Source organism: Lissotriton vulgaris, chromosome 2_2 (assembly GCF_964263255.1).
Source record: "Lissotriton vulgaris chromosome 2_2, aLisVul1.2, whole genome shotgun sequence".
NCBI classification, from domain to species: domain Eukaryota; kingdom Metazoa; phylum Chordata; class Amphibia; order Caudata; family Salamandridae; genus Lissotriton; species Lissotriton vulgaris.
Genome location: NC_141688.1, coordinates 103,029,088 through 103,044,395, shown reverse-complemented (window position 1 = coordinate 103,044,395; position 15,308 = coordinate 103,029,088). Strand labels below are relative to the sequence as shown.

At 43.7% G+C, this 15,308-nt stretch overlaps 1 protein-coding gene across 3 annotated transcripts in view; it reads right to left on the bottom strand.

Moving 5' to 3' along the window:
• LIPC (lipase C, hepatic type) overlaps positions 1–15,308 on the bottom strand; it is a 607,669-nt gene that overhangs the window by 267,555 nt on the left and 324,806 nt on the right. For all 3 annotated transcript variants that reach the window (XM_086959372.1, XM_086959371.1, XM_086959373.1), the window contains exon 3: positions 12,989–13,168. In XM_086959372.1, coding sequence (XP_086815498.1) covers positions 12,989–13,168 — 180 coding nt within the window. The remainder of the gene's footprint in view (positions 1–12,988; positions 13,169–15,308) is intronic.

Below are 15,308 nucleotides of genomic sequence, written 5' to 3'. Positions count from 1 at the left end.
CATTAACAAAAGTTCCACCAAAGCAGGTGAAAACAGTACTTAGGCCGTTGGATACGGATAAGAGAAACACACGCTACAGCCAGTAGAAAAACAGTAAATGTAAGTGGTAAGCACTGAACCAATGAGAAGTAAGGGCATTAAGCCCCTTTTAAGATTTATATTAAATATATTAGATTTCACAAGATAGTGCTAGCAATGTGCAGAATAAGCATGCAAAAGCCAATTTAAAAACCTATTCTAACTATTTGGTTTCTATGAAATGCTAAATGCCATTCATCAAGCATATTTTAATTATACAGTTTAGGTGAAATGGTTATTCAGTAATGGTATTCCATGAAATTGTTTTTCTAATAAATCACATATAAACATTGCCCTTGCTACTTTTTTTCTCCGTTATCCTGATGGCAGCTGCAGTAACAGCAAACCAACAGAACTTTAACAGCTACCTTACCATAGCCCGCCAATAGAAAATAGAGAGAGTGAAGGGTGAGTCAAAGAAATCGCCACACTTCACTGAAGGTCAAAATGTGCATCATGCCACTTCCGACACAGTTTCCACTTTGTTAATTGTGGAAAATCAGGCAGGCAAGTGTTTAGATTTTCCACACCCATGAGTTTAGGAATGGGATAGAAACACAGATGTGCCCAGGGAGGGGTGAATCTGATGGAGATTGAGAGTGGTAGGAATACCTACTAAGTAGGAACTTTGGATGTATCCATGACCATTCAATATAATGTAACCCATCTGAAAAGCACACTTGAACACACTTTCAAGGAATTCTGGAGTAGGCACAACTTTTTCGAAGAGAGAAGACACCCTCAAACACCCCCGATTTTTCAGAGGATCTAAGTAAATCGTACACCTGGAAAAAGTGAATAAACAATTTTACCCCTAAACCTACAGAATGTCTGACTGTGCGTATTATGCAGCATAGCGTTAAGGAAAGGGTAGCTACATGGCACCAGGAGGGACAATTGCTCTGAGGTGTACCACCCTTAATGAATGTTTGACAACAGCGGATCACCCTCTCCCCTCGTGCCATTTCTAGCGGTACAATAAGTGAAACTCGGTTCCTTACAGGAGTGGGATTATGGTACCCACCATTCCTACTAGTTACAAGTGAGTAACAAGGCATACAATTTGTATTTCATAGAAAGGGATATAGCACAGGGATCTGACAGTCCTGCCAAAAGCCCGGAGAGAAACCAACCCGGCAGAAACATGTTGATTTTTAGGCAGAATGGAGGGGTGATGGGTGCTTAATTCACTCACCTCACCACCATCCTTTGGTAGTCTTTTACGTGTCAACCCTTACAAGGGCATCTGGGAATAAAAGTAGTACGAGGATATCCCTTAGTTAGTTTTAATCTCCCTCTCTGCACTTATATTTTTGGATCCTTTTTCCTTTTTTACATGTGTATACTGTCTCCCCTCCCCCTATTGCTCCGCCTCTAGCGTTGGTCTGCGCAGAGGCGTTGCAGCAGCCCTATGATAAAGCATGCAACAACTTGTTGTGGGTGAGGGCAGTTTTTACAAAGCACTGCACTTTGCTACACTTTGTACTTCTTAATATGTGCGACTTTCAAGACCTTACTTCTCTTTGTGTGTTGAGATAGTGTTAGGGAATACAAGCGTATGATTTGAAATCTATGAATTTTGTGGATTTTCATTTGTACTTAATTGTGATTTTTCTACATCTGTTGAGTTTAGCTGCAAAACTTGTAGGCACAAGTCTACGGCTCCTAAACATCCTCATTTTCTTTTTATAATCGGTCCATTGTGATGAATTAAACTATGCATGTTTATGACCACTCTCCATGTGCCAGCTCCTCGCAGCAGCTGTGACAAATACAGAGGGAATTGCAATAAACAAACTGACAGGCCGCTCAGAGTGTGAAAGACTTAAGATGATGTCTCGGACAGAAGCTTTAATAGAACAGTGTGACTAGGGAATAACAAATAAATGAATGATATCTCTGCTATACATTTCTCCCAGATGTTAGCCGTATGAGTGACTGGGGCAGTGCACACATAAAACTGTATCCATTCAATTAATTACAATATTTTAGCTATGGATGAGTGTGTCGGTTTCTCTCACTTCAAATAAAGCTCATATTCATACAGTCTGTGAATCAGTTAAAATGCAACAGATCACTAAAGGAGCCACCATGCAGCCTTGGCAAATGCTACTGTAGTGCCATCTTGAATGCAGCTCTTCTGCTAAGAGTGCCCACACACAGATATTAGGGGTGCCCTAATACAGTAACTTTATTTGTAAATGATGCAAGCAAGTTGGTTAGACTAAAATCTTTGACTGTAAATAAAAAGCACATTTTAAAGTATCAGCATTCCATTACAAGTCAGAGGATTAAGGATGTCCTACCTCAACATTACATTAAATCGGGATTCTATTAACTCATCTTTGGGGGTCTTCTTATCATGTGTTATTACATGCTATACAATGTTTACTGATTTGGCGATTGGCACAGCATCAGGGATCCTTTGGAGTCCAGATGTATTTCTGTGGTTGAATTCGGACCCACACCAATATGTAATGGTTGCTGTTCACATGCTGTTATGGTCATGCTCACTCGACTGGTAAAATACTGCAGCAGATGCAGCTTAGGGGAAACATGTTTGCATTACAACTAATTTCCTTAAATGTAAGGGGACTCAATTCGCCTGATAAGTGACAAAGGGTTTGGCATTATTTGAGGAGGGAACAGATATAATTGTCATTCAGAACAATTATTTGTGGGAATTTAACCAACATATAACTTATCCTGTTCAGTTTTACATTTTGGACACATCAAAAGCCTGGTGATTATCCATAGTCAATACTCAGGGTTCTCCTTTATGGTACTTTCTCACAAAAGGGGCTGAAAGAATGCTTTGTGTTTGCTCTAGTAGTCTATTTCCACTGTGTATTAGGTATGCACACATTGTGGGTCAAGACCTGTTTCTTTGCAGTGCCATTCAATCCCTTGGCACTGGACAAAGAGGAAAGCCATTTTTGAAAATGACTTGAATCTCATTTGGCAGGCACACCTTGATAGATGTGACCCACAAGAAGCTACCTGCAGAGCCGTGAGCAGAAACACAAAGCTCTGATGGATGTATAGTGGCACTTTCACACCACTGACAGGGACAGCTCTTACTTCTCTACAGCGCACCAGACACATACACAGATAGTTTCTCTCTTTGTTAGCAAGGAGGTAGTAGGTAAAGCACATTACACAGACATGTAGGACCTGACTTTATGACACCACACACAGATATGTAATGTAACGTAATTTGTACTTGTAAAGCGCACTAATACCCCAACTGGGGTGTCCTGGCACTGTAACGCATTACGCTGTGGAACCCTTCCTGGCTTTTCCCTGTGAAATGTCCACTCCTGGGCACCCCCAAGGTGAAGCCAGGCATCCCAGCGCTGTTGGGGCCGTTGTGGATATTAAGTAAGCTATTGCCCAGAGTTACAGAGTGGGACCCATGATAAGAATAGGCACCGAGGCGAGAATTATCAGGTCTGAGGAAATTGAGCCCAAGACCCGCCGAGGCGGGAATTGAACCCTGATCCCGGGCCAGACCTCTTCATCAGGGTCTGCCGCTCTAACCATTGAGCCACACTTCTCCACTATAGATATATAGCCATATATGGCTGCTATGATGAGCATCTTCCCCATGGAACCACTAGGTGGGTGGCATTTTAGGGAATATTTACTCAGAGGTTCAGAATGCAAGTAGGAAGACCAAATGCCGATGTAAAACTTTCTAGAAAGACATAGGGAGAGTACCACCTCAAATGTCACCAACTGTGAAGCACACACAGAAGGCAACTGTTAGAGGCACTCTAATGGCATTAGAGTAAATAGGAAAAGAAGACAAGAAAAGGACAATATCCACACTAAGTTGGTAGAACTAGAAAAAGCTAATAAAGGACATAAGATAACATCGTGAGCCAGGGACCATAACCAGCTAAGGGTGGAATTGACCCAGCTACAGACTGACAAAACTTAGTGGACTCTCCTATGGATTTGACAGAAGGGTTATTGCAAGGGAAATCAGCCAGACAGGCTCTTAGCCTCTCATCTTAAAGCTCCACATAGTTAATCACATATTTGTACTAAATTCGAAGAAAGGGACGGCTTATGCATTCCCATACTTTTATTTGAGTAGAAAACTTAGAAGAGGCTGTTCACTATTTGAACACCCGTAATTTCCATGTCGGATGGAGCCCAATAGGTGATACTTGGATCAGCCTACTAAGACAATGAAGACAACGAAGCTGAAAGATGCCAAAGCCCATCTTTAAATAGAGATGTCCCAAGGGCAAGATGGGTATTCCATTGTGTTTTATAAGCTCTTTAATGAGACCCTTACATTGCCCTAGACAGCGATTTTCAATACTTTTACAGATACTTCAGGAATCCTGCGTAGTAATGCATGATTCATTGATCTTGAAACATTGCAATAATACATGTTGATGCTAAGCTTTCCGTACATCATTTGTTTGCATAGCACTTTTCAGTGGGATGGGTATGCACAGAAGTGGGTCCCTTGCTCACTGTGCCACTGGATTCAAGCAAGTCTTGATGATTAAGAGTAAATCCCAGAAACCGGTCCAAGGATGCTTGTTTCCGGTCCAGGGAGGACCTGGCTTGGCAGTTCGGTATGGACTGTTCCCATGAGACACAGGGTCAAGACAGATTTGCATATGTGTGGGTCTAAATTGGGGTGGCATGGTGAGCAAAAGAACGATGGATTTAACCCAGATCTCTTGACTGAGGGTGAATGTATAATTTATTCAGCATTCCGTCCATCATTTGTTTGCGTAGCGCTTTTCATCCTAATTGGGATGGATATGCCCAGCCGTGGGTCACTTGCTCACTGTGCCACTGGATTCAAGATAGCCTTGTTGTTGAAGGGTAATACCCAGAAACCGGTCCAAGGATGCTTGTTTCCAGTCCAGGAAGGACCCTGGCTTGGCAGTACGTTACGGACTGTTCCCATGAGGCACAGGGTCAAGACTGATTTGCATATGAGTGGGTCTAATTTGGGGTGGCATGGTGAGCAAAAGAACACTGGATTTAACCCAGATTATTCAGCATTCTGTCCATCATTTGCTTGCATAGCGCTTTTGCTTTGGCTCTGGCAATCTACCTGGATAGATATTTGCCTGGCTTTGTAGCTGAGGACGAGCCTGACTTTGTTAGGGAATGCAAAACTCAAGATAATATACATAGTGATACACATTTGATCAAGAAGGTTCCTGGAAGATCTCTTCACTGTAAGCCTTTGATTTATTTACTGATTTGCATATTACTTAGAGGGTGGCTCTACCCAAGGTGTCAGCAAGGTTTACATTGTAGCACCAAGGTCCCAGATAACATTAATTAGTTAGGAAAAATCTAATAATAGAAAAGCAAGGTCAATGGAGCTATCATAATTGGTATTTCGTTAGGGGAGATTGAAAGATGAACGCGGGTTTCTCAGACCTAGTTTAAGCGTCAGCATGGCCAAGGGGTAAGGTAGAGAGGAGAGAGGCAAGTAGCGGGAGCACATTTGTCCCTGTTGCACTATTTCAGGACTCCTTTAAGTGTTTTTCTTTTATTAGGATTTGGAGAATTTCATGAGCTGATAGAATTCTGATGAGACAAATGTTATGGCAACAAAGCAGTTGATAGTAGCAGCCTAGAAATAAATGGATCCTCCCACCATGATAAGATGGTTTCATAACCTATGTGTGGTGCTGCCCATGAAAACATGTATTTTGTTCAGTTTGGTCCCCTCAACATGTTTATGGCCATCTGGTGCCCACTGATTTAGAATCTTACATGGCTGGACACAGTCAAAGAGCATCTATATAGAGTACAAGTCTTTCAACTTATGTTTTTTACTTACATTCTTGTGAGAGGATAGGCTCTTGGACGGGGCATACAAGAAAACGTATTTGAGGGACGGCCATTGTTGGGTTAACCATTCTGATCAAAAATAGGTTCTGGCAAGGTGAGTGATAATGGGTATGGGCAGGGGATTATTGTTCTTTAGTATACTGTTGTTACACTGAGTACAGTGGAGTTTGGAGATGCATCGTTTACATAGCTACCTATGTCGTAGTCAGTAGATGTAACATCACTTGGTATTATTGATTTGGTAATTTCTTCTTTTGGTGAATTTCAATATTTAGCTTTAAACGAAAAGGATGCCCCTTTGAATCATGGGGAACACAGATGTGGGTCCAGGCAGAGAGTGGGATGAGGAAGCATTGGCCGTCAGAGCTTGATCATCACAGCCTGTCAAGCTCTGAAACTAATTCCCTAGCCAGTAGCCACTGGAAAATGCCAGACACATCACAGAGTTTTGCATCTGAGTTACTATAATTGTTCCAATATTGTGAAAGACCAAGGAAGCCATTTCATAAGACAGCCCTTTTTCAAAGCGGTGCGACTTAAAACATTTGTTTTCATTACATAGTATCCTAAATTGATTGCTTTTGAGCACTCGACAAATATCCGAGCAAGGAACAGACTACCTAATTGGGCAATCACTTCTTTCACCTTCTCCTGGGTGAGCTTGTTAGTCACCACAGCAGTTAGAACATATGCATTGGCCCTGCAGACAGAGTCACTCCTGAGGCGGAAGCCGGGAGCCACTGAATGATACCTCGTATTTTAAAAGTGTATGCTGTGTTTTTAAAACTGTTTTCACTTACTAGCTAATCCTTGACACCCACCTTAACCACGCCGATCAGCTGATTACTTGCTGGAATCGGTAAAACGCTCGCTTTCTCTGCCGCCATTGCTTGGAGCGAGGAGCCTAGAGACACGCCCATCTCTGGTGGCCACGCCCCCTTTCTAATATAAACAGAGCGCGCTGACCACTAGCGCTGCCCTGCAGACAGAGTCACTCCTGAGGCGGAAGCCGGGAGCCACTGAATGATACCTCGTATTTTAAAAGTGTATGCTGTGTTTTTAAAACTGTTTTCACTTACTAGCTAATCCTTGACACCCACCTTAACCATGCCGATCAGCTGATTACTTGCTGGAATCGGTAAAACGCTCGCTTTCTCTGCCGCCATTGCTTGGAGCGAGGAGCCTAGAGACACGCCCATCTCTGGTGGCCACGCCCCCTTTCTAATATAAACAGAGCGCGCTGACCACTAGCGCTGCCCTGCAGACAGAGTCACTCCTGAGGCGGAAGCCGGGAGCCACTGAATGATACCTCGTATTTTAAAAGTGTATGCTGTGTTTTTAAAACTGTTTTCACTTACTAGCTAATCCTTGACACCCACCTTAACCACGCCGATCAGCTGATTACTTGCTGGAATCGGTAAAACGCTCGCTTTCTCTGCCGCCATTGCTTGGAGCGAGGAGCCTAGAGACACGCCCATCTCTGGTGGCCATGCCCCCTTTCTAATATAAACAGAGCGCGCTGACCACTAGCGCTGCCCTGCAGACAGAGTCACTCCTGAGGCGGAAGCCGGGAGCCACTGAATGATACCTCGTATTTTAAAAGTGTATGCTGTGTTTTTAAAACTGTTTTCACTTACTAGCTAATCCTTGACACCCACCTTAACCACGCCGATCAGCTGATTACTTGCTGGAATCGGTAAAACGCTCGCTTTCTCTGCCGCCATTGCTTGCAGCGAGGAGCCTAGAGACACGTCCATCTCTGGTGGCCACGCCCTCCTACGCTTAAGCTCCTACTATAAAATCATGAACAACTGCCGGAAGCGCAGTGGACGTGCGCAGCGGGCGCGACGATGGCACGCCGAAGCCGCGCCAAAGGGGTGCCAGTCTGCGCCAGTCCGCGCCTGACCCACGCCCAGAGCCCTAACTCCTAGCTTGCCTCCATACCTGCACAGTAAGTCTCTGAAATACTCTTCCTCCAACCTAACAGAGATTCGAAACAGCATGCTCTGCCAGGACTGCCCACTTCTTAACTTAGACGCGCATTCTGACCTAATTCATAAAGCCTGCTCCAAATGCAACCTCAAACCCATTCACCCCCTCACTCAGACATCCCCAACCACTGGGGCTCCACATAAAGAGACCATAAGCATCAAGTGCGCACTGGTGAACGCAAGATCTATGTGTAAACATAGAGAAGAGGTGGCCGAATTAATATCGGCACACAAACTGGATATTCTGTTCATAACAGAAACATGGGCCGACTTGGCCTCTGACCCCGATCTCGTAACAGCCGTCCCTGAGGGCTATTACATTGTCAGACAAGACAGACCGGCCGGAAAAAAAGGAGGCGGCCTCGCCATAATCCTACGGCAAAACTTAGCAGTAAAAACTGGAACCTCAGCCACTATCCCGGCCGAAACATTATCTTTCTCTATCACGCTCTCCCCCACCCAAGTGTTCAATGGAGTTCTGCTCTATCGTCCCCCAGCGGCCCGAACACCTTTTCTCCAATCCATTAGCACTTTATTAGAAATAGTGCCAGAAGTCTCTGACTTCACAATACTCGGAGACTTCAACTTTCATTTAGAAAATACATCGGACAAAGATACCCTGAGTCTGATTGAGGACCTCAAGGCAGCTGGCCTAGACCAGTTGGTCACCTCACCCACACACAAAGCAGGCCACATTCTGGATGGATTGTTCACGAATAATCCGGCCATTGACCCCCCTACTGTAATTCCCATTGTATGGTCAGACCATGCAGTGGTGGCTTTCTCCGTTTGTGTCAAGAAACACAAAAATCAACCTTCGGCAAAAAAACAACAGAGGCTCAGTAGGGATTGGAAAAATATAGAAAAGAACATACTATCCGAGACTCTGGGAAACACTAAACCACCTTTAGTATCAGACCCTCAACTAGCGGCAAACAATTATAACCAATGGCTTACAGATACCTTAAATCAAGTAGCACCTCTAAAAAGAGTACGGTCAAATCGTGCAACACCATCAGCCCCTTGGTTTTCTGAACTGCTAAGACTAGAAAGACAGAAATGCCGCAACTTAGAAAGGCGCTGGCGAATCAATTATGATAACAACGACAAAGAAAGATACAAACAAGCGCTAACACACTATAGGAAGACGCTAAGACTGGAAAAAAGTAAATACTTCTGTGAACAGATAGAAAGAGCACAGAACTCCAGTAAGCAACTATACCAGACAGTGGCTACATTAACAACGATACCAACAGCTAATATCACCGAAACCTCCCAAGACTTTTGCAATAAAATGGCTGACTTCTTCAGAACCAAGGTAACTGAAATTTTTGATAAATTCAATAACATTACGAATGAGGAACTGTCAGATAACTTCAGGAACATAGAACTCACGTCCTCATCTCTGAACGAATTTATCCCCCCATCATTACCAGAAATAAAAGATCTCATCAAAACCACCATGTCAGGATCCCCTCTCGACCCTTGTCCACCAACCATTATCAAACTAACATCTGACGTAGTAGCACCAATCCTGGAGAACATCTGCAGCACCATCTGTGAAACAGGAAAATATCCCCAAAATTGGAAAACCGCAATAATAAAACCACTTTTAAAAAAACCAACCCTTAACACCTTGGAACTAAAAAATTACCGCCCTATAGCAGCTCTCCCTTATCCAGCTAAAATTCTTGAAAAAGCCATAAACAAACAGCTGGCCAACTACATTGACCAACACAACCTGTTAGACAACACCCAGTTCGGGTTCAGAAGAGGACATGGAACAGAGACAGCGCTCATCAAGGCCTCTGAAGAGATCAGACAGATCATGGACCAGGGAGGTTCGGCTGTTCTGATCCTGCTAGATCTATCAGCGGCTTTTGACACGGTCGATCATAACATCCTGATCGACCGTGTCAAAGCCTTGGGCATAAAGGGCAGGGCTGCGGAACTTCTGACATCTTTCCTAGCCAATAGAGAACAGTCAGTGAAGATGGGGAACTTCTATTCACCAACATTTGTGCTGCCGTGCGGAGTCCCCCAGGGATCCTCGCTGAGTCCGACACTTTTCAACATCTATGTGGCGGACTTGGCGAGGGTCATTAAAACCTATGGAATGGGAGTGACTTCGTACGCCGACGACACCCAGCTGGTGTTGGCAGTACATAAGAACGGGATCGAAGTGGCAGCCAACTTTCAGACTGGCATGAGAGCCATCAGTCGTTGGATGGACAACAATTGTCTAAAATTAAACACCGACAAGACCGAGGTACTGGTGTTTGGAGACCTAAAACCAGCTTGGTCCCCGATTTGGTGGCCACCGGAAATGGGCAACCCACCTATCCCAGTCTCAAAAGTCAGAAACTTAGGAGTGTTGTTTGACAACAAACTGAGTTTCACTAATCACGCCAACGCAGTAGTCTCCTCTTCCTTCTTCACGCTACGGAAAGTGAAAAAGTTACTACCCTACCTTCCACTATCCGCAGGGAAAACCCTGATGTCCTCCTTGGTGCTCTCCAAGGTGGACTACTGTAATGGGCTTCTGCTGAATGCTCAGGAGCAGGTCCTCAAAAAGCTACAAATGGTGCAGAACGCCACGGCGCGAATCCTGACCAGAACTCCCAAGTTTGCATCGATCTCATCAGTCATCTACCAACTGCACTGGCTCCCAATAAAAAAGAGAACAAAATTCAAGGCTCTGTACATCATATACAGGGCACTGAATAACCAAGGACCCGACTTTTTTAGGAAATCACTGCAGCTGTACGTTCCCAATAGAGCGCTAAGATCAGCCTCTTCCGCATCACTATGCGTTCAACGAGTGAGAACAGTCACTTGGGGAGACAGACGCTTCTTGGTGGCCGCCTCGAGGCTCTGGAACTCCTTGCCCCATCACATAAAAACCAGCGCCTCACTGCTGCTCTTCAGAAGGCAAGTGAAGACATGGTTATTCACTCAATAATGCACAGGATGTGCCTCTCTGTTTCTGCCTAGCGCCGAGACACCACTTGTGGTATTTGTTCGCGCTTTATAAATTTAGAAATAATTAAATAAATAAATTGTTACTTTTCGGGTGGAGGACTCCCAGGAGTCAGATCCCAGTGCCAGCTGCAATAGCTTGAAGCACAAACCCCTGACAAATCGGCACTTGTTAAACATCCATTCTTACCGCATGGGAGAAAATCCCTATATGTTAGTATATTTTACAAAGGGCCTGATTTAGATCTTGGCAGATAGGTTACTCCATCACAATGGTGATGGATATCCTGTCTGCTGAAATATAAATCCCATAGGATTTAACGGGATTTATATTTCGGCAGACATGATATCCGTCACCGTTGTGATGGAGTAGCCCATCCGCCGAGATCTAAATCAGGCCCAAAAGTCTGTTGAAATAAGTTAAAAGTGTTCTATTTTCCTCAGTAACTCTTTTTCTTTTTGTCATTGGGTAAGCAGAAAAATGGCGCACAAGCAAATACGTACACCACACATACAAGGGCTGTGTTTGTGTTCTGAGAAGATGAATATCTGGGTGTCAATATCACTCAGTTAAGTCTTTTTTACAGAGTCACTTTCATGAACAGCCACATTTTAAATCCCTTCTAATTCAAGACATCAGAGATTACTACTTATTAGACAGCACAATTAGGGGACTAAAATACAGGGTAAAAATAAAGTTTATAATTCTAGGTGGTACACCAATCAGTGCCCACCCACAGTCATGGTGTTCCTGAGTGTATGTGATCCTTGGTATTGAATCAGGGACACAACCCCAACTAGGCTCAGAGGCTGCCACTAAGCCACCCTCAAGACATATATTTACAACCCATATGCTTGCCCCACCATTCATCTAGATGAGTTTTGGTGTGATAACATTTGCTTTGATTGACTCAGTATATTAGTCCTTGCACCTCTAATTTATTGCCCTGATTACCAGTGAGCCAGAAAATTATGATCACTCAGCAAATGCTTTTTAGTTCAGGTGTTAGATTATGAGTTGTGAAAAATGTATCACACTTAATAAGTATTAATCCCCCTGGTAAGTTTCAGCAGGGGAAACCTACAATTTAACAGCAGGAAAAGGTCCAGTAATTATGGGGACATACGTATTTTGGTTCAGTAAGCACCAAAATATATATATATATTATGTTCCATATGTAGGGAAAAAGTTGAAATAGGTGCTATTTATTGTACTCGATAAATTCTAGCCACTCTAGTTCTTGACTTTATCAGGTAAGATAAATACTGAATACACCTCAGGGGCCATCATGAATACGCCTACTTGCCCCGTACTACTCTGTTTTTCACCGACTCCTCTGAGCCCATATTCTTGATCACATTGAACGCCACACATTAAATGCATATTGGCTCATAAGTAAGCTGTCCAGCCACATGCCCCAGGCAGCATTCAAACTACTTGCCCCCTAAAGGTTTGGCTCCTTATTATTCTTTTACACATTAGTACATTTTGCATTGGTAAATTTTGTAACCTTTACAGCTCTCACAATGACATTAGCACCAATTGTAGTGCTTCTCAGGTTGCAACTCAAGTCTTAGGTCTGTTATATGCCTGTCAACTTTGATTTGATACAACTCCCTCAGATTTACTTGAGAAAACTTTTAAAGCACTTCAGGCAGACAACTAATGCTGGGTCTACAGATAGCCTTCTCTTACCCTAGATTCTGGCATTCAGTTCAACATCTAACAAGAAAATAGTTAGCTCTTACCTACTATTTCCTCATCTTTCAGTGCTCTGATCTACGGGCCAAGATAAAATTATAACCTACCTCTACCCATGATGTTTTTTCCTTAATTGGCCTTCTTGTGTAAAATTGACTGGACTTCTATTCTGACTCCAGTTTATATAACGTGGCAAGATTCTTTTTGGTCAAGTTGTCTTTCTCTAAAATAGACATGCACTTTGCCCAATGTCCTAATTGATTTTAAACATAAATATTATTGTAATTTATGATAGTTTTTCTTTCTCTTTTGTATCCACAATTTTCATATCTGCAAATTCTACGCAAATAAGTGAGGATAGTAGATATATTTTTACTTAAATTCATATATGGTTACTTACCTCCAGCCACTCAACAAACTCTGCAAGCTCCCGACCAATGAGGCGTGTGTTCTGTACTGCAATGGCATAGTGCTGGTGAGCAAGGGTGAGCCAGTCAGCAATAATCACATTATATTGCTTGTTATGGGATTTCAATGCTGCTGCCATCTTCCAGATCCAGCCCTCCATCATGCCATCAACCTGAAAACGCAGTGCTCCCCTGATGTAAATAATTAATTTACTCTCTTAATTTCTATGCAGGTAAGTACTTAATCAATAATAACTCAATCGGAAAGAAGGAAAACAGAGTCCGTGGTGTAAGAGTTTCTAAGGGTTTTATTCCTCATAAAGGAATCAGGATATCATGTTCTGACCACCACACAGGGTGTCAGAAGGGATAGATGAGCGCGCCGTCGTTTATTGACAATACATAGCTTATATACTTGATTTACATCATAATGTTCAATGTAAGAGGCGTAACAGCTGAGAGAAGACAAGATAACAGTATACACGTGGTGCTAGTACATCATCAAGAGGCGTAAACTAGGCGTGTGTGCTAGAAACGTCACTGATAGGTGACGCAAGTGGGTGGCACCAAGGGGTGGTGCTAACAGAATGTTGCAATGTCAGCGGAAATCGGAAGCTTGGATGCGCGCGCAGCTGCATGACGTGTGATAGACGGGGTGCAGGGGACTTGACATTTACACTGGCGGAAAGAGACAGAAGTCTGGCATGTCAGATCAACTTGTGCTTCTATCATATCCGATATCTGATGTTTAGGAACTAAGCTATCTGGGCAGAAAGGTCTCTAGAGCAGAAGCTATTCTATACTTGCTGTGAGTGCGTGTATAAGCGCCTGAGTGTCTGTATGAGAAGCGTGGGGGCATGGGGCCTTCCATGGAAGCATGGCAACAGAGGCTATGAATTACTTGCATAAAGACAGGTCGGCCCTTTAGCCCTGTAGCTGAGGAAGGATGTTTACTGAAGCTAGCAGGCTGGAATGTATCTTCGGGGAGGAAAACAGATAACTCGAAGGTTATAGTCAATCTTGGCAGGCAGCAGGCTGAGCTGAGCACGGAGGGCCGCGCTAGAAGTAAGTCAGAGTTCACGGGTACGGGGGCTGCTTGGGCAGAGGCCCTCGCAGTCAGAAGCCAGAAAAGAGGCTCGGTGGCAGAGATTCAGGGCCTACTTTCAGCCAGGCTGAAAAACGTAGGAGTACACTTCAAAAAGACGTTGGCATAGCATACTTAGGAACGGACCATCAAACCCATTCATGGTGGGTCTGAAAGAGGACAAGTTAACGTTGGACGCAAATGTATTTGCGTCTTCATAGCTGGTACAGGAGGGAAGTTACATGCACTTTTAACTCGTACATGGAGTCGGTGGGGTACTCGCTAGGGAACACAACATGACCATAAAATTTATATTACCTCATTCCCTCCTTGTTCCCTACGGACCCTTCATGATATGTCGATCCTCATAAATCGATCAGTTTGTTCTTGTAACATTATATGTTCGTCTTTCTTTCTTTGACTGTTTGAGAGGCAACTGGAATGCTCAATGCAGGATGTGGCACACAGTCCACATATCGCTGGCCCACACTGCAGGCACAGGCAACAACTGAATACTATAACAAGGCCAATGCCTAGGAACGATAAGATCTTCCATCCCCAAGCCGTTAACGTAGTCCAGAACCAACCGGACCAAGTCCAGGTGCCTGGATTCTGATGTATCTGATTTGCAATTTTATGTAAACGGGTGATAGCTTGATAGACAGATGGTGCGTTTTGTGGAATGAAAACACAGCAACTTGACCCGATGACCTTACAAGCTCCACCTCTATCTGCCAAGATGACGTCAATCACAAGACGATTTTGAAGGACAACAGTCCGTATAGCAGACTGCTCCTCTGTTAAGTTACCTAGAGCGGAGGCAGTTTCGTTCACTACTGCTTCAAGTGTTCTCGTTAATCTGCGTATTAATTTACTGTTTTGGACAGGTCCTAGGAAGAAAAAGAATCCTTTATTGAAATCAGTGTACTGTTCCCATGCCGTTTCTGTGTAGTCGACAAGGGGAATATCTCTTTTGGGTCTATTCGGTGCTAGATTCGTATTTCTATGGTAATCAGGAGGAGCTAGGAAAACAGGTGGCAGAAGGAAGGCAATGTAACAGGTACCATCCCAATCTGGAGGCAAACGTATGTATGCGGTATGACCACAAACAAAGTAGGAATGACTGATAGCTTTAAAGGACGATTTACCATGGTCACTGAACTCGACCACAGTAGTGCATTTACTATGACCTACGTGTACTGAACCTTTCTTGCTAACACATAATTCAC